Source organism: Saccopteryx bilineata, chromosome 1 (genome assembly GCF_036850765.1).
Source record: "Saccopteryx bilineata isolate mSacBil1 chromosome 1, mSacBil1_pri_phased_curated, whole genome shotgun sequence".
Lineage (NCBI taxonomy): Eukaryota > Metazoa > Chordata > Mammalia > Chiroptera > Emballonuridae > Saccopteryx > Saccopteryx bilineata.
Genome location: NC_089490.1, coordinates 317,021,073 through 317,046,739, shown reverse-complemented (window position 1 = coordinate 317,046,739; position 25,667 = coordinate 317,021,073). Strand labels below are relative to the sequence as shown.

At 37.5% G+C, this 25,667-nt stretch overlaps 1 protein-coding gene across 2 annotated transcripts in view; it reads right to left on the bottom strand.

The window, feature by feature from the left end:
• Positions 1-309: 309 nt before the first annotated feature.
• DCUN1D5 (defective in cullin neddylation 1 domain containing 5) overlaps positions 310-25,667 on the bottom strand; it is a 44,040-nt gene continuing 18,682 nt past the window's right edge. Inside the window, exons 5-8 of one of the 2 annotated variants that reach the window (XM_066247667.1) lie at positions 13,289-13,397; positions 13,099-13,203; positions 4,455-4,557; positions 310-2,881 (exon numbers count right to left, since the gene is read on the bottom strand). In XM_066247667.1, the coding sequence (XP_066103764.1) occupies positions 2,826-2,881; positions 4,455-4,557; positions 13,099-13,203; positions 13,289-13,397 (373 nt within the window). In that variant the 3' untranslated portion in view covers positions 310-2,825. The remainder of the gene's footprint in view (positions 2,882-4,454; positions 4,558-13,098; positions 13,204-13,288; positions 13,398-25,667) is intronic. The other variant, XM_066247665.1, reaches the window with a different exon arrangement.

Below are 25,667 nucleotides of genomic sequence, written 5' to 3'. Positions count from 1 at the left end.
AAGCATCAGCCCCAAATGGGGTTACCAGGTGGATTCCAGTTAGGGCACATGTGGGAGTCTGCCTCACTATCTCTCCTCCTCTCACCTAAAACAAAACAAACAAAACAAAACAAAACAAAAAAACACTAGTTCACAGTACTTCAGAGTAAACCTCAAGTCAACAAAACCTATCCATTATACACAAAAATACTACTACTGTCAAAAACGTTTTGTCATGAATTTTACTGGCAGCATTTAAAAAACAGATTGTTAAGACAATAAAACACAAATACTGTAATGCAGGGAAGAGGTCAACACACAACAATACCATTTTTCTTTTTGTCAGATTCATGTAATATGTTACCTGAATTCCTTGCCATTACCTAAGGACACCAGGCCTTGTTCAAAGTACTGACTCGGAGGAGGGAGGGAACAACTTCTCCATCCTCTCTGCTGAGAATCAACACCTGGCTCTACTTTCTTCAAGTAGTAGTAGTATTACATATGTATCCTATTCTATAAGAAGCAAGTTGTTTCTAATTATAAAGCACCATTGAGTATTTTCATCCCATAAAAAGGAAATAATCCTGAAAATTTTACAACAGGATTCCTGGGAAGGCACTTAAAGCTAACTAGTTAAAGAAGATCAACAACATTTAAGAGACTTATTTATACTGTAGGTTCCTTAATACTGTCCTCTTATATCATTTAACTGACATCATTATTCAAGAGATCATAAGTTTTCCAATAAATTAAATGCTGTTCAAATATAAATTAAGAAAGTTAAGACAAGGGACAAGCCCACATCCTGACTGATAAATGAGGCAGAGTAAATTTGCCTCCAAAGTAAGTGAATGCTATGACTGTAAGGAGGCAGGAGAACCAGTAGAAGGAGCAAGAGTAAAGCAAGCATGGCTTATGCAGGATTAGGCTCTCGACTTAAGGGAAAAAAGTTTATTTTAGTTTTCAGATTCAAAGTCTTGGAATAAGTTATCTTTGGATAAGTAAGCAAAGTAAATAGTTTTATGTATTTTATTTTTTTTTAAAGATCATCTATAAATTCTAAGTGTTTCTTTACTCAAATAGTGAAGCTGACAAAGACAACTTATATGATTTCACTTAAATTATGTTTTGGAATTAAGCAAAAATGGACAATATTCTTCAAGTTCAGCAGTGTACCTTGGACATAAGAGTCAAATTATAAACACTCAAATGTCTAAAAATCTAAGTGCTTTACTTATAATAAAATACATATTAAAATATTCAATGTTAAATCATAACACTGTTGGTATGCTTAGTTCTAGTAATTCAGTGATTCTAATACTTAAAAATTTGTTTCCCAGTATTATTTCAGTGTTTTACAAAGTAATTTCATTAAGAAGGCAAGTAAAAGAGCAATCATTTTTTCCCAGATAACCAAAAAGCAAACAAACCATAATAATCTTTAAAATCCTTTTCTTCTTTAAGTAATCAATACTGAAAATTACCCAGTAAATAAATTTTCCATCAAAAATGAACTTCTACCTTAAATCCCAATAGACATGTCCTTATTATGGAAAAATATTCTATTTACTTCTCTGCACTCATACAATGAAACTAAAATGCTACTGAGGTTGTGATTGGACTATGAATGTGAACAATTTTTCTATCACTAGGATATTGGATGGTTTAAAAAGAAATGTATAATAGCCCTGTTGCTAGTCCAAAAAATGCCTTTTATGTGAATTAGAAAAGGCTGTCTTTTCCTCAAGATACCTTATTGCCAACAGCCAGAAAACTAAGAATTAGCAATACCGTGACTGTACTAAAGTAAATGGCACCCTTGAATTGTGTGCAATTATGTCGTGAGTTCTCTCATAATTCCTTATTCTATTACCTTTTCTTATATATATCTTATTTAAATCCACAACACCAGAACTAAGGTTCTCTTAGGGGGGAAAAAAAGGATCCTCAACACAACTCCCTATACCACAAAATGACAGTTAAAGGGATCATACATATGCCACTGATAACAACGATAATACAACTTTAATATTGATCTTAACTCTCTCATAAGGTTGTCTGATTCCGAGACCACTGATTGATATAAAAGCCTTGCTCTTTCAAATATAAATGGCACTTTTAAACTGGCAGAATACAGAAAACTTAAAATTCACATTGAGAATAAACATGCAATGCTGATTAATGCTTATTGACATACTTGTTAAAAGTTGGAAAACAAAATAAATGGACATTATCTTTCCAATTCTAAACTTTCAGATAAAGCATGTGCATTAAGACCATGGTAGCTTTCACAGCAAACCAATCCTGAATGTTAGAGTACTTCTAATATCCCAAAATGTATTAGCTGCATCAGAAAATTATTGCCCAAAGTCAAGGCCAATAAATATTCTAATTGTGCAGAGATGAATACATTAAGTTATACCATCAGCAGACTACACTGCCAAATATTAAGGTTATTTAAAAATCCTTAAACTACTAAAAATTCATGGTGAATAGAACCTCTAAAATTCGAGAATTAAAATTTACAAAAATAAATACCACTCTGACACTCAAGGGACATCTTCACTTTAAGGCCTTTATCACAAATCTGAATCTTTATTGTTCTGAAATAAATGTTATAAACATAACTCAAAACAAAAACTTTAATAATCAGTCTCAGAAGAGGTGTGGCTCAAGGCCCAACACATGTAACAAGAAAACTTCCTTTAAAAAACAACAATGAAAATAAGTACTATAGAAGTCTTTCATATGGATAAAAATGCACCCTTTGGATTTTTTTCATCTCATTAGCTTGTATATATGTAGGAATCAAAAGGTTTGCATTTTCTTCACAATAGTTCTTGCTATGATGTTTGACGAACTTTTTGCCACTCAACAAATTCATCAAGAAGAACAGGCCCTAGAAATAAAGAAGCAATTTTTATTAGAATTCAGTGACCTCATCTCCAAATATAAAACAAAGTCCTCACGAGCTGTGTGATGATCACAAGGAACTGACCCTTCCCTTTCTCAGGTGTTTTGCTTCCAGCTTACCATACTTAATGGTGCTAGCTTAGATGTTCTTTTTAGACATGAGAGGCTTTCTGCACAATGGGTATTTGTAGTAACTTCCTTCTAAGGTTAAGTGTTTCATGAACTCTCTAATAATTAAATCAATGCTAACCTCTCCCTGTTTTCCAACTGCCTATAGAATTTGTCATTTAATTATTAAACAATGTGAAAAGTTTTAAATGTAGTATTTCTGCTACCTCACCAAAAATGTAAGCTTGTTGAAGGAATAGCAATATTAAAATTATATGGTTCCAGTAGCAGGACCAAGTATAAATCTGAACACAAAGCAAGTGCCTAATAAGTACCTGACCAGAACTATTCCAAAAAGACATTTTTATAATGCAGTAGGTTCAAATTCATTTACCTACAAAAGCCAACCAAGCAGGCAATTTACACGAGCTCACTGTTTACATTTTTTAAATGTAGAAAAACTCATTGCCATAAAGAAATGATTGTCCTATTTTAAAAAGCAAAACCCTATGGTAGTCTCTTGATTTTGAAAGACTGTAAGATAAATAGCAAACAAGCACAATAACAAATGGCAACTGAAAAGCAACCTAGTTGTTGCCCTATCAGCGAATGGGAAAGTAAGTCCAACATAAGCCACTACTTAGCTCAAGCCACTACTTCCTATGAAAGAAGGTACAGTTCTGTCAGGTTTTAAAAAAGCTTTCATGTGACCCTGGCCACTTGGCTCAGGAGTAGAGCGTTAGCCCAGTGTGTGGAAATCCCAGGTTCTATTCCCAGCCAGGGCACAAAGGAGAAGCGTCCATCTGCTTCTCCACGCCCCCCCCCCTCTCTTCCGCAGCCAAGGCTCTACTGGAGCAAAGTTGGCCTGGGCGCTGAGGATGGTTCCATGGCCTCTGCCTCAGGCACCAGAATGGCTCCAGTTGCAATGGAGCAATGCCCCAGATAGGCAGAGCATCGCCCCCTGGTGAGCATGCGGGTGGATCCCAGTTGGGCACATGCGGGAGTCTGTCTCTCTGTCTCCCCATTTCTCATTTCAGAAAAATACAAAAAAAAAAGCTTTCATGTTAATATGATAAGCTTTTTCTATTATAGCTGATTGTTAACTATCCTATTTTTTTTTAAAATCATAACTACTATTCTTCCACAGAAAAAAGCCAGGAAAGGCAGAAATGAATCTGATTTTAAGTTCTACATATAGAAATTATAATTTAAATTAAGCTTTATAATGCTCTGTTACTAAAAAATATTTATAGACATAGATTATATAATATTGCTTAATCCAAGCTCTCTGCCTACTTTCTACACCTGCCTCCTTCCTCCATGCTTCCTAGATGATTAAACAATAAAAATTACTGTTAGAAAGTTTAAATCCTTTATGGTAATGCCACACATTCATATTCTCATTTCATAGTTTAAAAAGTCTTATTTTCATAAGAAAGCATTATACTTACAAGCACCATCTTCATCATAGTTACTAAGATCAGCATGGACTGTTCTGCTGAATTCTAATACATTGTACCACTGATCTTTGTTCATAACACGATACTTTGATTGCTGTAGAAAATGATATAAATACTTGGATTATAGAACAAGCATTATTTACTAGGACTTGACTTCAATAATCTAGTTATATTATATTTTAGTCTTTCCTAAACATTTCTTCCTCTTAATTTGCATTTCTAAGAGAATTCTCAGGGGCATTTACATGTTAATGTCACCAATTTATTTTTTCCTTTATTTTTTTCATTTATGTATATACAAATACTTGTGTAACCACAAATGGATCAAGAGATACAGTATTTCCTACATTCAGTAAGATCTCTTGTACTTCATCCTACTAATTCATTTCTTTACATGAGATTTACTGTTTAGCCACATTTTGGAGTTGGCATCTTTAGTGGAAAGACCACAGGCATGGGTTCATATCCCATTTCTGCCACTTAACTGAGTGACCACAGGAAAGCTATTTAACAACAGAACCCATCTCCTCATTTGCTAATGGGGGCAAAAATTTAATTCAAATTGGTGTTAGAAAGATTTAAAAAGATAATATGTTAAACACCCTCCACTGCATAAGAAGTGATTGAAAATATTTACTCCTCCCAATTCCCTTTAGAGGTGAATATTTTTATATTCAGTTATATTTATCTCTGGCAAAACTACAAAGAGGAAGAAGATTGATAACATCCAAAAACATCTATTTTACTAGGCTTAAAGATTTAAGTGTGCACAAAATCCATTCACATAAGACCTTTTCATATCACTGTCTCTTATCACAAGCTTTAAACAAAACTACTCTGGGAAACTTGCTATGATCAACAATCAGCTTTATGAAAAATTATTTTCAAAGCAAAAGGCAGAAAAATCTGTAATTCAAGAAATGAGAATTATTAAAAAAAAAACCCCACAAACAAAAAACCTCACTGAACTAAAATGGCATACAGAAAACCAGAAAAGGCAATGGAAAACAAGAACAGTATTTTCTTAAAGCCACTGCCTATAATAGGTGCTATGATAAACCTTCTAAAAGAATACTTTCTTTATAAGTTCAGCATACATCTTTTTGTAATCAGTACATTTAAGTACACCATTATAGCCACCCTTATGTTGGTGGGCATCAACTATTAAAAGCCTCATTCGTTTTATTTTTTCTTTTTCTTTTTTTGGCAAGAGAGAGACAGAGAAACATGCACAGACAAGGAGAGAGACAAGAAGTATTGACTTGTAGTTGTGGCACTTTAGTTGTTCACTGACTGCTTCTCACACGTGCCTTCACCAGGAGACTCCAGCTGAGCCAGTGACCCTTTGCTCAAGCCAGTGACCTTGCGCTTCAAGCCAGCAACTTTTGGGCTCAACCAGCAACACTGTGCTCAATCTGATGAGCCAGCACTCAAGCTGGTGACCTCAGAGTTTCGACCTGGCTCCTCAGCACCCCAGGCTGACGCTCTATCGACAGTACCATCACCAGTCAGGCTCAATTCTTTAGATTGAACCTAAGTGAAAAGTTTTATTACTATAATTCGTTCTTATGTAGATTTCAGCCTAAGACCCTGTGTAACAGAAAGAAACCTGATTTAGAAGCTTGAGATTTGTGCACTAACATCAATTTTCTCTTGTAAAAAGTCCAAAAAAGTAGTTTTGTATGAAGACTGTGCTAAAATTATTTTTCTTTCTTTCTTTCTTCTTCTTTTTTTCTGTGCATTTTTCTGAAATGAGAAGTGGGGAAGCAGAAACACAGACTCCCACATACGCCCGACCAGGATCCACCTGGCAGGCCCATTAGGAGGCGATGCTCTGCCCATTTGGGAGTTGCTCCACTGCAACCAGAGCCATTTTAGCACCTGAGGCTGAGGCCATGGAGCTATCCTCCGTGATCGGGGCCAACTGTGCTCCAGTGGAGCCTTGGCTGCAGGTGGGGAAGAAAGAGAGAGGAAGGAGAGGGGGAAGGATGGAGAAGCAGATGGGTGCTTTTCCTGTGTACCCTGGCAGGGAATCGAACCCTGGACTTCCACATGCTGGGATGACAGTCTACCACTGAGCGACCCAGCCATAGCTAAAATTATTTCTTGAAGGTTTCTTTTTTAATGAGGGGCAAAGGGGGAATGCAACAGATGAAATTATAACTTGTACACAGAATATATTATTGAACATGAACTTGTATCTAAAAATGACAGTAGAATGTATACATTTCAAAAGAAATATTCTGCTAAAATAGACTTTTTTAAGTATTGTATTAAAATTTTATTTGTCTTTTCTCAGTTAAAGGTATATTTCCGATAACACAAGACTAAAGTGCTTCCAGATCATACATCTCTAGACATCTCTCCAGCTCCAATCAGCGCAACAAGACATAGCTGAAAACAAGAAGTGGGGAGGAGGGGCAGTAACTCAGGTCTCCATGGAGATCTGAGATACACCTCCCCCTACTGAAGCAGAGAAAGCACCCCACCCCCAAAGAGAGTAACTGGCATATAAGGTCTTCAGAGTCTCAGGTTACACCCACCACATTCCTGGGTAGTTTCAAATAAACCCCCTGCTGAGATCAGAAACAAGACTACAACTGAGAAGAAAACAAACAAATCAAGACTTCAAAGTAGTCCAAATCTAAAAGTAGATTACAAATAACAGCTGATGCCAACCCAAGAAGACCTAGAAATAACACAACTGAAAATTGGAGGCAGACAACACCAAACCTAGACTCAACCAGCCCTATAAACAACACACCCAAACACACAGACATAATGAGAAGACAGAGAAGTGCAATCCAAATGAAACCACAAGATAAATCTCCAGAAAAGGAACTGCGTGATATGGAAATAACCAAACTGCCGAATGCAGAGTTTAGAATGATTGTTAGGATGCTTAAAGATCTTAGAACAACAATGGATGGTCATTAAAAACACCTAATTAAAGAGACAGCAAGTATAAAAAAGGACATTGAAATATTAAAAAAGAATCAGTCGGAAGTGATAAATACAATATCAGAAATAAAAAACACGCCCTGGCCGGTTGGCTCAGCGGTAGAGCATCGGCCTAGCGTGCGGAGGACGCGGGTTCGATTCCCAGCCAGGGCACACAGGAGAAGCGCCCATTTGCTTCTCCACCCCTCCGCCGCGCTTTCCTCTCTGTCTCTCTCTTCCCCTCCCGCAGCCGAGGCTCCATTGGAGCAAAGATGGCCCGGGCGCTGGGGATGGCTCTGTGGCCTCTGCCTCAGGCGCTAGAGTGGCTCTGGTTGCAACATGGCGACGCCCAGGATGGGCAGAGCATCGCCCCCTGGTGGGCAGAGCATTGCCCCATGGTGGGCATGCCGGGTGGATCCCGATCGGGCGCATGCGGGAGTCTGTCTGACTGTCTCTCCCTGTTTCCAGCTTCAGAAAAAAAAAAAAAAAAAAAGAAATAAAAAACACAATGGAAAGAATTAAAAGCAAGATGGATGAAGCTGAGGATCGAATCAACGAGTTGGGAGGACAAGATGAACAAAGGCATGAAAGCAGAGCAGAAAAAAGAAAAGACTCAAAAAGTCTGAGGAAACTCTGAGAGAGCTATGTGACAAGTTGAAAAGAAATAACTTTGCATCATTGGGGTTCCTGAAAAAGAAGAGAAAAAACAAGGGATCGAAACTTTATTCAATCAAGTCATAGATGAAAACTTCCCTAAATTGATGCAAGGAACGGTCTCACAAGTTCACAAAGCACCGAGAACTCCATTAAAGAGAAATCTAAAGAAATCTATACCAAGACACATCATAATTAAAATACCAAAGCTAAGTGATAAAGAGAAAATATTAAAAGATGCTAGAGAAAAAAAGGCTATACTTACAAAGGAGCTCCCATAAGGATGACATCCGACTTCTCAATAGAAACACTTGAGGCCAGAAGGGAATGGCAAGAAATATTCAAAGTAATGCAGAACAAGAGCCTACAACCAAGACTACTTTATCCAGCAAGGCTATCATTTAAAATTGAAGGAGAAATAAAAAGCTTCCCAGACAAAAATAAATTCAAGGAATTCACTACAACCAAACCAATGCTGCAGGAAATGTTAAAGGGCCTGTTGTAAATAGATCAAAGTGGGAAAAGAATATAGCAAAAGAGGAATACAGCTTTAAAGAATAAAATGGCAATAAACAATTACATATCAATACTAACCTTAATGTAAGTGGATTAAATGATCCAATCAAAAGACATAGGGTAGCTGCTTATATAAGAAAACAGGACCCGTATATATGCTGTCTACAAGAGACATACCTTAAAACAAAAGATGCACATAGACTGAAGGTAAAAGGATAGAAAAAAATATTTCACACAAATGGAAATAAAAAAAAGCTGGGGTAGCAAAATTTATATCAGACAAAATGGACTTTAAAACAAACACTATAGTAAGAGATAAAGAAGTTCACTACATAATGGTAAAGGGAGCAATCCACCAGGAAGATATAACCATTATAAATATCTACGCACCTAATATAGGAGCACCTAAATATATAAAGCAGACTTTGATGGATATAAAGGGTAAGATCAACAGCAATACTATAATAGTAGGGGATTTTAATACCCCTCTAAAATCACTAGATAGATCCTCAAGAAATAAAATTAACAAAGAAACAGCAGACTTAAAGGACACACTAGATCAACTGGATTTAATAAATATATTTAGAACTTTTCAACCTAAGGCAGCAGAATATACATTCTTTTCAAGTGCTCATGATACATTTTCTACAATAGACCACATGTTAGGACACAAAAGCGGTCTCAACAAATTTAAGAAGATTGAAATCATATCCAGCATTTTCTCTGATCACAATGGCATGAAACTAGAAATCAACCACAACAAAAAACTGAAAAATACTCAAACACATGGAAACTACATAGCATGTTATTAAATAACAAATGAGGCCCTGGCCGGTTGGCTCAGCAGTAGAGCATCGGCCTGGCGTGCGGGGGACCCGGGTTCGATTCCCGGCCAGGGCACATAGGAGAAGCGCCCATTTGCTTCTCCACCCCCCACCCCCTCCTTCCTCTCTGTCTCTCTCTTCTCCTCCCGCAGCCAAGGCTCCATTGGAGCAAAGATGGCCCGGGCACTGGGGATGGCTCTTTGGCCTCTGCCCCAGGCGCTAGAGTGGCTCTGGTCGCAGCAGAGCAACGCCCCGGAGGGGCAGAGCATCGCCCCCTGGTGGGCAGAGCGTCGCCCCTGGTGGGCGTGCCGGGTGGATCCCGGTCGGGCGCATGCGGGAGTCTGTCTGACTGTCTCTCCCCGTTTCCAGCTTCAGAAAAATACAATAAATAAATAAATAAATAACAAATGAGTTAACAATGAAATCAAAGAAGAAATTTAAAAATTCCTAGAAACAAATGATAATGAGCAAACAACAACTCAAAATTTATGGGACACAGCAAAAGCAGTCCTGAGGGCAGTTCATAGCATTACAGGCATTCCTTAAGAAGCCTGAAAAAGCTCAAATAAACAACCTACCCTTCATCTAAAAGAACTAGAAAAAGAACAGCAAGTGAGGCCCAGAGGTAGTAGAAGGAAGGAAAGAATAAAGATCAGAGAGGAAATAAATAACATCGAAGCTAAAAAAACAATACGGACAATCAATGAAACCAAGAGCTGGTTCTTTGAAAGAGTAAACAAGATCGATGAACCTTTAACGAGACTCACCAAGAAAAAAAGAGAGGACTCAAATAAATAAAATTAGAAACGAGAGTGGAGAAATAACAACCAACACAACAGAAATACAAAATATTGTAAGAAAATACTATGAAGAACTATATGCCGAAAAATTAAACCTAGGTGAAATAGACAAATTCCTTGAAACATATAATCTTCCGAAAATCAATCTAGAAGAATCAGAAAACTTAAACAGATGGATTACAACAAAAGAGATCGAAATAGTTATCAAAAAGCTCCCAAAAAACAAAACTCCTGGGCCCGATGACTTCACTGGTGAATTCTACCAAACATTCAAAGAAAAACTAACTCCTATCCTTCTCAAGCTATTTCAAAAAATTCAAGAGAAAGGAAGACTTCCAAGCTCCTTTTATGAGGCGAGCATAATTCTGATTCCAAAACCAGGCAAAGACAACACAAAGAAAGAAAATTATAGGCCAATATCCCTAATGAATTTAGATGCTAAAATCCTCAACAAAATATTAGCAAACCGGATCCAGCAATATATGAAAAAAATCATACATCATGATCAAGTGGAATTTATTCTGGGGAGGCATGGATGGTACAACATTCGTAAACCTATTAATGTGATTCACCACATAAACAAAAGGAAGGAGAAAAACCACATGATAATTTCAATAAATGCAGAAAAAGCATTTGATAAAATCCAGCACCTACTTATGATCAAAACTCTCAGCAAAGTTGGAATACAGGGAACATACCTCAACATGATAAAGGCCATCTATGACAAACCCACAGCCGACATTATAATTAATGGACAAAAATTAAAAGCAATTCCCCTAAAATCAGGAACAAGGCAAGGGTGCCCCCTTTCACCACTCTTATTCAACATAGTTCTGGAAGTCCTAGCCACAGCAATCAGACAAGAAATAAAAGGCATCCAAATTGGAAAAGAAGAAATGATATTGTATATAGAAAACCCTAAAGTCTTAGTCAAAAAACTACTGGACCTGATAAATGAATTCAGCAAAGTGGCAGGACATAAAATTAATACACAGAAATCAGAGGCATTTTTATACACAAACAATGAATAGTCAGAAAGAGAAATTAAGGAAACAATCCCCATCACTATTGCAACAAAAAATATAAAGTACCTAGGAGTAAATTTAACCAAGGAGGTTAAAGACTTGTACTCAGAAAATTATAAAATATTGATAAAAGAAATCAAGGAAGACACAAACAAGTGGAAGCATATACCGTGCTTATGGTTAGGAAAAATAAACATAATTAAAATGTCTATATTACCCAAAGCAATCTATAAATTCAATGCAATACCAATTAAAATACCAATGACATACTTCAAAGATATAGAAAAAATATTCCAAACATTTATATGGAACCTAAAAAGAACACAAATAACATCAGCAATCTTGAAAAAGAAGAATAAAGTGGGAGGTATCATACTTCCGGATATCAAGTTATACTACAAGGCCATTGTACTGAAAACAGCTTGGTACTGGCATAAGAACAGACATATAGATCAATAGAACAGAACAGACAACCCAGAAATAAACGCACATCTTTATGGACAATTGATATTTGACAAAGGAGGTAAGAGCATACAATGGAGTAAAGACAGTCTCTTTAACAAATGGTGTTGGGAAAACTGGACAGCTACCTACAAAAAAATGAAACTAGACCACCAACTTACACCATTCACAAAAATAAACTCAAAATGGATAAAGGACTTAAATGTAAATCGTGAAACCATAAGCATCTTAGAAAAACTTAGGCAGTAAGCTCACCGACATCTATCACAGCAATATCTTTGCTGAATTATCTCCACAGGCAAATGAGATAAAAGACAGGATAAACAAACAGGATTATATCAAACTAAAAAGCTTTTGCACAGCTAAAGATAAAAAGACAAACTACACAATGGGAGAACATATTCAACAATATATCTGATAAGGGATTAATAACCAAAATTTATAAAGAACTTATAAAACTCAACATCAGGAAGACAAACAATCCAATCAAAAAATGGGCACAATAAAGGAACAGACACTTCTCCAAAGAGGACATACAGATGGCCAATAAACAAAAAAATGTTCAACATCACTAATCATTAGAGAAATGCAAATTAAAACCACAATGAGATATCACCTCATACTAGTCAGAATGGCGCTCATTGACAAAACAATACACAATAGGTGCTGGGGAGGATGTGGAGAAAGGGGAACCCTCCTGCACTGCTGGTGGGAATGCAGACTGGTGCAGCCACTGTGGAAAACAGTATAGAGATTCCTCAAAAAATTAGAAATGGATCTGCCCTTTGACCCAGCTATCCCACTTATAGGAATATATCCCAAGGACACCATATCACTGACTGAAAAAAAAAAAAAAAATGCACCTCCATGTTTATGGCAGCATTGTTAACAATAGCGAAGATCTGGAAACAGCCCAGTGTCCATCAGTGGATGAGTGGATTAAAAAGCTGTGGTACATATACATATATACAATGGAATACTATGGGGCTATGAAAAAGAAGGAAACATTACCTTTTGCAACAATATGGAGGTACCCGGAAACTATTATGTTGAGTGAAATAAGCCAGGCAGAGAAAGAAAAATATCATATGACCTCACTCATTTGAGGAATCCAAGGAATAATGAGAACTGAGTAATGGAATTGAGACAGAGGAGGCATCAAAGGGACCAGAGGAAAAGAGGACAGAGGGAAAGGGGATGACAGGATGGGATAAACCTGAAGGGAAGGGGGGAGGGCTCTGTAGGGAAGGGGGCAAGGGAGATGTTGAGGGGAATAGGGGGAAGGGAGGATGCACTCGGGGTGACCCTAGAATCTATGTAAACACAATTAATTAAATAAAAAAATAAAAAGGTATATTTCCTATCAGATTAAGTTTAAAAATAATATTTTCAAAATAAAAACATACATACATACCTCCAGGTACTGGTAAAATACTGAAAACAGTGGCCATGTCCTCCCAAGTAGAAGAGCTAACATAGATTTAGCAGTATCAATATCAAGGCTTCTCTGATCTTTATCCTAAAATAGAAGTAAAAAAGTTTTCCTAAGTGTTGCCTCAAGAGTAAAAAATATGAAAATTATAAAACATGGCTATTCCACTTACCCTTGCAAAATCAAAGGCATATCTGTAGATATTCTTAAACGAAGAAATATCATTCAACTGTGAGCGTAAAAAGTCAAATTTGTTCTGTAACTTTTCTGTGCAATCACACCTTAAATTTAAAAAATCAAACAGATGATGTAATCAAGACAATTAAATAAACCACCTTTAGAAAGTCAGAAGGAATGAAAAGAGCAACTTCAAGTCTTTAATTTGGGTTTAAAATTATCTGATTCAAAATTTAGTATAATAAACTAGTTGCCTTGTATCTACCAATGCAATAAGAAAGGAAAACAGGCCCTGGCGGTTGGCTCAGCAGTAGAGCGTTGGCTCAGCATGTGGAAGTCCTGGGTTCGATTCCTGGTCAGGACACACAGGAGAAGTGCCCATCTGCATCTCCACTCTTCCCCTCTCCTTCCTCTCTCTCTTCTTCTCCCTCAGCCAAGGCTCCATTGGAGCAAAAGTTGGTCTGCCTCAGGCACTAGAATGGCTCCAGCCACAATGGAGCAATGCCCCGGTTGGGTATGCCCCCTGGTGGGCATGCTGGGTGGATCCCGGTGGGGCGCATGCGGGAGTCTGACTGCCTGACCGCTTCTAACTTCGGAAAAATAAAAAAATAAAAAATAAATAAAAAGGAAAACAAAACAAAACCTAGAAATCAATGAGAAGTTCATTCCAATGACTTTTCTTAAAAAAAAGAAAAAAAAGGGAAAAAAAAAAAACTCCAATACAATTTACAAGGTCTATTAAAAAGATATATTATGATGTTCTCTTACCACATACAGTTAGCAAAAGGCAGATCAAATGAAATTAATAGGCCTTTGTAACATATTTCACTGGAAAGTTCTTATGCATCAGCTTGGCAAGATATTAGCCATGAGTATTTTAAAACATTTAAGATACTGCCCTGAGGAAATTAATACATTTTATTAGCGATTCAGTCAAATTCAGATTCCTACATTTTTAGTGAACAAAAAATTGAGGATAATCAGTGGCAGTACTGACTTCAAATAAGGTGTGTATATATATATATATATATATATATATATATACACACACACACACACACACACACACACACGTGTAAAAATGCAAACAAGTGGCCCTGCAGCGGTAGAGCGTCGGCCTGGCGTGCGGGGGACCCGGGTTCGATTCCCGGCCAGGGCACATAGGAGAAGTGCCCGTTTGCTTCTCCACCCCCCCCTCCTTCCTCTCTGTCTCTCTCTTCCCCTCCCGCAGCCAAGGCTCCATTGGAGCAAAGATGGCCCGGGCGCTGGGGATGGCTCCTTGGCCTCTGCCCCAGGCGCTGGAGTGGCTCTGGTCGCGGCAGAGCGACGCCCTGGAAGGGCAGAGCATCGCCCCCTGGTGAGCAAAGCTTCACCCCTGGTGGGCGTGCAGGGTGGATCCCGGTCGGGTCCATGGGGGAGTCTGTCTGACTCTCTCCCCCCGTTTCCAGCTTCGGAAAAATGAAAAAAAAAAAATGCAAACAAGTTACACATGTTATTTCTAACAATAAAGACATTAAATATAAGAAGTTAAATAAATGAAATGCTCAAAAATATTTTCTGATTTTGCCTCTCACTGGGTTGATATATTCCATGATTCATCAAGGAGCAAGCCAGACAAAGCCTTTCCCAACTGGCCCAATTCTCCTGTCACATCTCCTGCCACGTCTCAATATCCTTACTGTGCTTTAGTTATATTCTACTTACTTCCACTCGCCACAACTAAGCTTCAGTACATATTATTCTCCTCTACTTGAAATGCTAGGCCAACATTTTCACTATATATTACTCATCAAAACCTCACTCACATTTTGCCATCTCAGAGATCACCTGACTTTCTTCAATCAAATTATTTGTGGCATCTACTGTGACCCACAGTTGTTTCATTCAAAATTGAATTTTAGTACCCATCTTGTAGTATAGACATCTAGTATTCTCAGACTTAGAACTAAGACTTTTGCTATTTAAAATCAATAATGTGATGTGAGGTAACATAGTTTTATTAAGGTTTAAATATTTTTAATAACTTTCTGATGTTACTTAAACCTTGCATTCCTAGAATAAGTCAAATCTGCTTGTGTTACCAGTTAATACATTGCTAGACTTCTTTTTCACTATGTTTCAAAGTGAGACTGGCTTATAAATTTCATTTTATCACACTCTCCTTATTAGTTTTGATAAAATAGTTTGATAAACTCAGAAAAATAAAATAAATATTTTTAGCCTGGTTTTCTAAACACTGAGAATGACATTTCTCCAAACTCAGGTGAAAAACCTCCTGAAGAAAAGATTTTTAACCATTAAATGTGTACTTATATGGTTACAGGACCATTCCAATTTTCTATTTCTTTTTCATTTTGGTTATTTATATACTTTTCTGATAATTTCTTTCACATAATTTTACTTAAATGTTGTCAAGTAAAATTATTTATAGCAATTTCTTTTTTTCTTTTTTTGTGACAGGGACAGAGAGACAGAGAGACAGATAGGGACAGACAGACAGGAAGAGGGAGAGATGAGAAGCATCAATTTTTTGTTGCGGCACCTTAGTTGTTCATTGATTGCTATCTCATATGTGCCTTGACGGGGGTGGGGGGGCTACAGTGACCCCTTGCTCAAGCCAGCAACCTTGGGCTCAACCTGGTGAGCCTTACTCAAACCAGATGAGCCCACACTTAAGCTGGCGACCTCGGGGTTTCGAACCTGGGTCCTCTACGTCCCAGTCTGATGCTTTATCTACTGTGCCACCACCTGGTCAGGCTATTTATAACAATTTCTAATGTGCATTATATTTTTGCCTTTTCTTTGATTTTCTTGACCATCTTGCCAGAATTTCTTAATTCTTTTAATTTTAGCTTTGCTTTTTACTTTACTAATGTCTGGACATTTTTTTTTTTTTGACAGAGACAGAGAGACAGAAAAAAGGACAGATAGGGACAGACAGGCAGGAAAATAGATGAGAAGCATCAATTCTTTGTTGTGGCACCTTAGTTGTTCATTGATTGCTTTCTCATATGTGCCTTGATTAGGGGGCTACAGCAGAGTGAGTGACCCCTTGCTCAAGCCAGGGACCTTGGGCTCAAGCTAGTCACCATGGGGTCATGTCTATGATCTCCCGCTCAAGCCAGCAACCTATGGTTTCGAACCTGGGTCATCTGTGTCCCAGTCCGACATTCTATCCACTGTGCCACCACCTGGTCAGGCTAGACATCTTTTCATCTCTTTTTGCCTTCTTTATTTAGGTTGATCCTTTTTCCAACTTCTTAAATTACATATTAGCTCATTTGATTTCAGAATATTTTCTCTTCTAAGGCTATATACATTTCTCTGTAAGTATTAACTTAGCCAAGTGATTTCAGAGGAGTGGTAAGGATAAAAGTCTTACTAGAATAAGGTTTAAGAGAGAATGAGAAGAAAGGAACTGGACAAAATAAGCATAGTCAAATGCTTTCAAATAATTTGGTACTTAAAAGGGAAAGAGAAAGGAGGAACTAGCTAGAGTGGGATTGGGAAGGCGGAAGAGAAAGAGGGAGGAGGGAGTGGTTTTTGTTTTCTGTTTTTTTAAAAGATACAAAAAGTGACTTCAAGTTCCAGAAAGATTAAATAAATGTACTTTTCCCTATCTCTCCTGCTAATTCAACTAAAAGTCCTACACATTATATATAAAACAAGGAAAAGAAGACTTGTAATGAACAATACAATAGTGATTCCCTGGGTTTTCTTTCTGCCTCATCTATCCCAGACTTGGAGCTAAAGGAGTCAGCAATCCAGAAATACCTATGGGGCTGACAAACAAACAAATAAAACCCACCAAAAGAGACTGCTTTCCCTCTAGCCAAAAGCAAGCAGCCTTGCACCTAAAAACAAATGACTTTTTCTTTCAGTCAAACACCACACACACAACTGTGGTTCAAGCCCCATCAATGCCACAGAAGACTGAATGGGGACCTGAATGGTCCACCCTCACCAGTATATAAGGATGCCTCCCTCTCAGCTCCTGCAGTGTCAATGGAAACTTCACAGAGAACATGAACTTCCACCCCCACAAGGTAGCAGGAAGCAGCCAATCCTCCTGTGTTCCTGAGCAGTGTCAAATGAGGACTTATGAAGAGTCCGGCCTTTCACCAGCACTGCAGGAATAAGGCCAACATCCTAGTAGTGTTAGTGAAAACACTGTGGGAAACAAGAAAATATCAGTGGATGCCTCCTGGGGACCAGAAACTCTCATGCCTGCCAACAGTAATGAAGACCTCTCTCTTCAGATGTCAGTGGATAAAGAGTAGGAAACTTCAATTTCTACCTGCACCTGAAGTAATGAGGCAGTGGCCCCCAATTATCCTGCCACAGTGGTGTTAGAGAAAGCTAGCTAAAACCAAAGGTTTAAATAAGATCCAGTTTCACTGATATAATACTCAAAATCTCCAGGTTTCAATAAAAACAAAAAAAAATCACTTGTCATACCAAGAACCAAGATCTTAAAGAGAATGCAAAAAGACAATCAATGGATGCAAACACAGAAATGGCAGAAATGTTTAGCATTATTTAAAACAGATTTTAAAGCTGCTATTACATAAATGCTGCAATGATCAATTGTAAACGCAGTAAAGCAAATAAAGATATAAAGTCTCGTGAAAGACCCTGAGCAATGGTGGCGCAGTAGACAGAGCATCGACCTGGGACACTGGTCTCTGGTTTGAAACCTGAAGGTTGCCAGCTTGATCACATGGTCACTGGCTTGAGCAAGAGGTCATTGGCTTAGCTTTAGCTTCATGGTCAAGGCAAATATGAGAAGCAATCAATGAACAACTAAAGTGAAGCAACTATGAGTTGATGCTTCTCATCCTCTACTCTCTCTCCCTCTCTCTCTTAAATCAAAAAGAAAAAAAATAGTCTCAGGAAAGAAATAAAAGTCTAAGGAAAAAGATATAACATGTAAAAAAGAACCAAATGGTAATACTTTAATTATAAAATACGGGACAGACTTAAGCACTTTACATTAAATGTAAGTAGCTTAAATAATACAATTAAAAGACAGAGATAGACAGCATACATCAAAAAGAACTCAACTAGCCCTGGCCCGTTGGCTCAGCAGTAGACGTTAACCCAGCGTGTGGAAGTCCCAGATTTGCTTCCTGGTCAGGGCACATAGGAGAAGCTCCATTCTGTTTCTCCACTCTTCCCCTTTTCTCTCTGTCTCTCTCTTCCCCTCCTGTAGTCAAGGCTCCATGGGAGCCAAGTTGGCCCAGGCACTGAGGATGGCTCCATGGCCGCTGCCTCAGGTGCTAGAATGGCCCTGGTTGCAGCGGAGCAACTCCCCAGATGGGCAGAGCATCGCCCCCTGGTAGGCGTGCCAGGTGGATCCCAGTCGGGTGCATGCAGGTGTCTGTCTCTCTGCTTCCCCACTTCTCACTTCAGAAAAATACAAAAAAAAAAAAAAAAAAAAGGACTCAACTATATATTAGCTAGAAAAAAGAAAACAAATATAACAGTATAGGCAGATTGAAAGTAAAAGGATGGAAAATTAGACCTGTGGGGGCGCAGTGGATGAAGAATAGAAAATTATACATTGTGGAAATATCAATCAAGAGAAAGGAGTAGTGACTATATTAGAATCAGCTAATGTCGAGTTCAGAGCAAAAAGTTACCAGAACAAAGAGGAACAGTACATAATGATAAAAAAGTCAATCCTTGCCCTGGCCGGTTGGCTCAGTGGTAGAGTGTCGGCCTGGCGTGCAGAAGTCTCAGGTTCCATTCCCGGCCAGGGCACACAGGAGAAGCGCCCATCTGCTTCTCCACCCCTCCCCCTCTCCTTCCTCTCTGTCTCTCTCTTCCCCTCCCGCAGCGAGGCTCCATTGGAGCAAAGATGGCCCGGGCGCTGGGGATGGCTCCTTGGCCTCTGCCCCAGGCGCTAGAGTGGCTCTGGTCACGACAGAGCGACTCCCCGGATGGGCAGAGCATCGCCCCCTGGTGGGCAGAGCATCGCCCCCTGGTGGGCGTGCCAGGTGGATCCCGATCGGGTGCATGCGGGAGTCTGTCTGACTGTCTATCCCTGTTTCCAGCTTCAGAAAAATACAAAAAAAAAAAAAAAAGTCAATCCTTCAGTAAAACATAACAATCCTAAATGTATATGTACCAAACAAGAATTGCAAAATATGTGAAACAAAAACTTCTGTAATTGAAAAGAGAAATAAACAATTCCATAATTATAGCTAGAGATTTTAACATCTCTCTCTCAGCAATTAACAAAACTAGACCACACATCAACAAATGTATAGAATTGCTGATCATCAACCCACATTATCTAATTGACAAAAAAAGACTTCACTCAATGCCAATAAAATACTCTTTTCAAGTGCCCCTAAATATAAGCCAAGACAGACCATAGATTGAGCCATAAAACAAATATCAACAGATATGAAAGAATTGAAATCCACACAGAGTATGTCTTCTGACAACAATAAAACCAAACTGGAAATAACAGGAACAGCAAAATCTCCAAATATTTAGAAAATAAACAGCAAAGTTCTAAATAATTCAAAAATGAGAGCATGTCTCAGTGAAAGTCAAAAAATATGTTAAACTGAACGAAAGTGAAAACACAACATATCAAATTTTGTGAGACATAAACGTGTGGGTGTCCTGGGTTCGATTCCTGGTCAGGGAACACAGGAAAAGCGACCATTTGCTTCTCCACCCCTATATTTCTTTCTCTCTCTTCCCCACCGCAGCCACAGCTCAAATGGTTCGAGCACATAGGCCCTGGGTGCTGAAGATGGCTCTGTGTAGACTCCGTCTCAGGTGCTAAAAATTGCTCAGTTACAAGTATGGCCCCAGATAGGGGTTGCCAGTCGAGGCACATGCAGGAGTCTATCTATCTCCTCTCCTCTCACTTGGAAAAGAAAAATAAATACATAATCAAAGCTCCCAACTTTAGAATCTAAAAAAGAAGAAAAAAATAAACCTAAAGTAAGCAGGAGAAAGTAAATAATTAAGAACAGAAGTTAATGAAATTGAGAACAGAAAAATAAGAGAGAAAAATCAATGAAACAAAGAATTGATATTTTTGAGAAGATCAATATAACAACTAAAAAGAGAAGACAAAAATTACCAACAGGAATAAAACAAAGAATATCATTATAGAGTTGCAGATATTAGAAGAATATAAATTTGACAGATGAAATGGACCAATTGCTTTAAAAAAACAACACTTATCACAACATACACAATATGAAATAATTTGAATAGCCTTATAATTAAAGAATATAATTCAAAATTTCAAACCTTCTAAGAAAGAAATCTAATCTTCAGAAGATTTCACTAGAGAATTCTATTAATCATTGAAAAACCAATTCTAAACTATCTCTTTCAGAAAATAAAAAGGAAAAACTCCCTAATTCATTTTATAAAGTCAGTATTACCCTGACACCAAAACCAGACAGACAATATTAAAATAAAAAACGGAATCCTGACCAGGTGGTGGTGCAATGCATGGAGCATCAGACTGGGACAAGAGGGACCCAGGTTTGAAATCCTGAGGTCACTGGTTTGAGCACGGGCTTATCTGGCTTGAGCAAGCCTCACCAGTTTGAGCCCAAGGTCGCTGGCTTGAGCAAAGGGTTAGTCTGCTGAAGCCTCTCCATTGGGTCACATATGAGAAAGCAATCAATGAACACCTAAGGTGCTGCAATGAAGAACTGATGCTTATCTCTCTCCCTTCCGGTCTGTCTGTCCCTCACTTCATCTCTCTCTCTGTTACAAAATAAAAAAAAGGAAGAAAGAAATCATCATAAAAATACAAAAAACTGTGTAACTATGTATGGTGATAGATTTTAACTAGACGCATTGTGGTAACTATTTTGTAATATATTATATATATAAATATTGAATCATTATGGTCTGTCTATACCCAAAACTAACATTATAATATATTAATTATATATAAATAAGTAAATAGGAAAAAGAAAAAGGAAATGACGACCAATAGCCCTTATGTAACCTTAACAAAATGTCAGTAAATGAAATTCAGCTCTACAAAAATAATTATACACCATGAAAAAGTGGAATTTTTTTCCAGGCATGCAAGACTGAGTTAATGTAAAAAAAAAAAAAAGCAATTAAAATAAAATATTAACATTCATTCATGTTAAAACACAGAATAAGAGAAATATAACTCCCTCGGCTTGATAAGGAGCATCTACAACCAACCTATACCTAACGTAATTAATGGTGAAAGACTCCCTCTAAGATGAGAAGCTGGAAAGGATATTCACTCTCATAACATTATTCAACATAGTAGTAGACATTCTAGTCAATCCAATATGTAAAGGAAAGGCAATAAAAGATATATAGACAAAAAATAAATAAGTAAACTGTCCCTATTTTATGTCAGTACCATATGGCATGATTATTCAGAAAATCTAATACACACACACACACACACACACACACTTTAGAAAAAGTGAATTCAGCAAGATCAGAGGATATAAGACAAACAAACAAAAATCAATTGTATTTCTATATATTAGTAATGAACATGGGAATGCTGAAATTAAAAACATACTACTACTTACAATGGCTCAAAATACAAATATTTAGATGTAATTTTAAGAAAACAAGTACAGGACTTGAATGCTCTAAACTACACAAAAATGATAAAAGAAATCAAACACCTAAAAAAATGGAAACATATCTATCTTCTATGTCAGGGGTCGGGAACCTATGGCTTGTGAGCCAGATGTGTCTCTTTTGATGGCTGCATCTGGCTTGCAGACAAATCTTTATTAAAAAAAATAATAACGTTAAAAATATAAAACATTCTCATGTACAACAATCCATTCATTTCCTACCACTCCTGCTCATGGTTGCAGGTGGCTGGAGCCAATCACAGCTGTCCTCTGGGACACCACCAAATTTTTATTGGATAATATGTAATGTACACGGGTCATTGTATGGCTCTCATGGAATTACATTTTAAAATATGTGGTGTTCACGGCTCTCTCAGCCAAAAAGGTTCCCAACCCGTTCTATGTATTAAAAAGCTCAAACAGGCCCTGGCCAGTTGGCTCAGTGGTAGAGCGTCGGCCTGGCGTGCAGAAGTCCCGGGTTCAATTCCCGGCCAGGGCACACAGGAGAAGCGCCCATCTGCTTCTCCACCCCTCCCCCTCTCCTTCCTCTCTGTCTCTCTCTTCCTCTCCCGCAGCCGAGGCTCCATTGGAGCAAAGATGGCCCGGGCGCTGAGGATGGCTACTTGGCCTCTGCCTCAGGCGCTAGAGTGGCTCTGGTCACAACAGAGCGATGCCCTGGAGGGGCAGAGCATCGCCCCCTGGTGGGCGTGCCGGGTGGATCCCGGTCGGGCACATGCGGGAGTCTGACTGTCTCTCCTCGTTTCCAGCTTCAGAAAAATACAAAAAAAAAAAAAAAAAAAAAAAAAGCTCAAACAGTAAAAGATGTCAATTCTCCTCAAATTCATATGCAGTGTAAGCAAAATCTCAGTGTTGTTTTTTTTGGTTTTTTTTTTTTTTGGTAGCTACAAAGGAGCTGGAATAAATATAAACATTTTAAATGAAGATGAATCAGTATAACTGATTTCAAGACTTGGTATTCATAATAATATACAATGGAGAGAAGACAGTTTCCTCAATAAATTTTGGGAAAACTGAACAGATACATGCAAAAAATAAAATGAAGCTGAACCACTTTCTTACATCATATACAAAATAAAATCAAAATTGATGAGAGATTTCAATGTAAGACCTGAAAAACCATAAACTCCTAAACCGTGGGCAGTTAACTCTTTGACCTCTATCTTAGCAATATTTTGGTGGATGTATCTCAGGCAAGGGCAACAAAAACAAAATAAACAAATGAGACTATATCTAATTAAACAGTTTCTTCATAGAAAAGACTATCAATAAAACAGATAACCTACTGAATGGGAGCAGATATTCACAAATGAGGTATCAGAGAAGGGTTCATAGCCAAAATATATACAAAATTTAACTCAATATTTTAAAAAAACCCAAATAAAATAGACATTTTTCCAAAGACATACCAGAAGCCAACAGCCATTATGAAAAGATGTTCATCGTGAATTATCAAGAAAATGCAAATCAGAACCACAAGCTACCACCTCACACCTACAAAATGGCTGTTATCAATGGCCAAGATATCGAAACAACCTTAGTGTCTTTTGATAGATGACTGGACAAAAAAAAATGTTAAACATATATAATATAATGGAATACTACTCAGCCTTAGGGAAAGATGAAATACTGCCATTTGTGACAACACGGACGGATCTTGTCTTGAGAACACCTATACCAAGTGAAATAAGTCAATAGTGAAGACAGAAACTATATGACTTCACTTATATGTGGAATCTAAAAACAAAACCAATGAACAAAACAGAAAGAGACTTGTGGATACAGAGTCAGAGTCTTCTTTCTGATGGTTGTCAAAAGAAGACCGGATAGAGAGATGGGTAAAAGGGTGAAGGAGAATAAGAGGCACAAAATTTCAGTTACAAATAAAAAAGTCATGAGGATGTAATGCAGATAGGGAATATATAAAAATGTTTAATCACTCTGTTGTACACCTGAAACGAATATTGTATGGTAAATTGCACTTTAATAATAACAAAAAAGATTTAGTATATAGCTACAGCAAAGCAAAGCAGACTGTGTGGTGTTGACAGAAGGTTAAGGCAAAGATGAACAGAACGAAATTAACAGAGGGCCCAGAAACAAGTCCACAGAAATATGCCCAGTTGATTTTTTGATAAAGGTGCAAAGACAATTCAGTGGGGAAAGCACTTTTTCCACAAATGGTCCTAGAGCAAGTGGACATCCATAAGCAAAAAATAAAGCAAAACCTAAATCTCATACCTTTCAAAAAATATTAACTCAAAATGCATCACTAATTTAAATGTAAAATATAAAAATATAAGATCCTAGAGAAAAATACAAGAAAAAATTCTCAAGCTCTAGGACTAGGCAATAAATAAATAAATAGATAAATAAATCTTAGACCTGACTAAAAACCAAAAACACAACCCATAAAATAAACTGATAAAATGAACTTCACCAAAATTAAGACCTCTTGCTTTACAAACATCATTGTAAGAAGATCAAAACACAAACTACAGAGAGAGAGAATTATTTGCAAGCCACCTATTCAACTAAGGATTTATATCTTGAATACAGTTTCAAAACTCATTAGTAAAATAATTTATCCAGTTTCTTAGCCTCTTTCCTATTTTCCTCAGATAATGTAGGTCCTCTACATCTATATCCTTTGTAAACTCATCCATTGAGTTTTAAATGTTTTATATTTTTCACTTCTAAAAATTTAATTATTTGATTCTAATCATCTGAGACCATTCTTCTTTTTGCTTTAAACACATTAAATGTATTATAGTTATTTTATCCTGATATTGTGATAATTCAAAATACCCGTCTTAAGGTGTCTAACCCTGGCCAGATAGTTCAGTTGGTTAGAGCATCGTCCTGATATGACCACGTTTCGGGTTTGATCCTGGATCAGGGCACATAAAAGAAACAACCAATGACAGCATGGACAGGTGGAACAACAAGTCTCTCTCCCTTCGACTCCCAATATGTTCGGTGATTTTTTTTGCTGATTGTTAATTGTTAAGTAATGATCACTGAAGCTTTTTCCGCAGAAATTGAGGCTTGTATAAAATGCATTCTTGTACAGGACTGCTTCCATTACACATATGGGAGTGCCACTTAGCCAAGACAATTCTAAAATACATCTTTACTTGTGTCTTACAAATAATGAATCTCATCCCTATATCTGTGAGACAAAGAGTTTCTGACTAGTAATTCTCTCAATGAAAGCCCTTAACCTCCAACTGTATGCTGAACCAAGCCAAAGCAAGCAAGTCTCCATCAATTGGGTAGGTTTGGCATCAATGACCTAATGTGGAAATTTTTAATATGATTCCAACCCAACTCAGGATGTGCCATTTGTCTCCTGTTCTCAATACTCATGACAGGTTAATAACCAGACCCTGATTAGGAATAGGTAGTACTCTCAGGGAAAATGCCATTTCCACAGAACTTTATAGAATCACCATCTCTTGTCATTTCTGGCCTGGCTATTTTCCTTCATTTATAGTCAAACCCAAGTATGTTTTTTAAAGATGTTTTATATTTTATCTAATATTTAAGTGTTTTACATGATAAATGGTTTCTTTGCACATTTTGGCTGTCGTAGTGCCAGAAATGAAATCAAAATTTGGATAACCTTTGTGTGGGACCTAGTTCCTTTCGTATAATAAACAAATAATAGGTTTCATGCAGAAACAAGACAATATTTCTATTATTAAAATGTATTATTATTTCAATAAGTGGCTT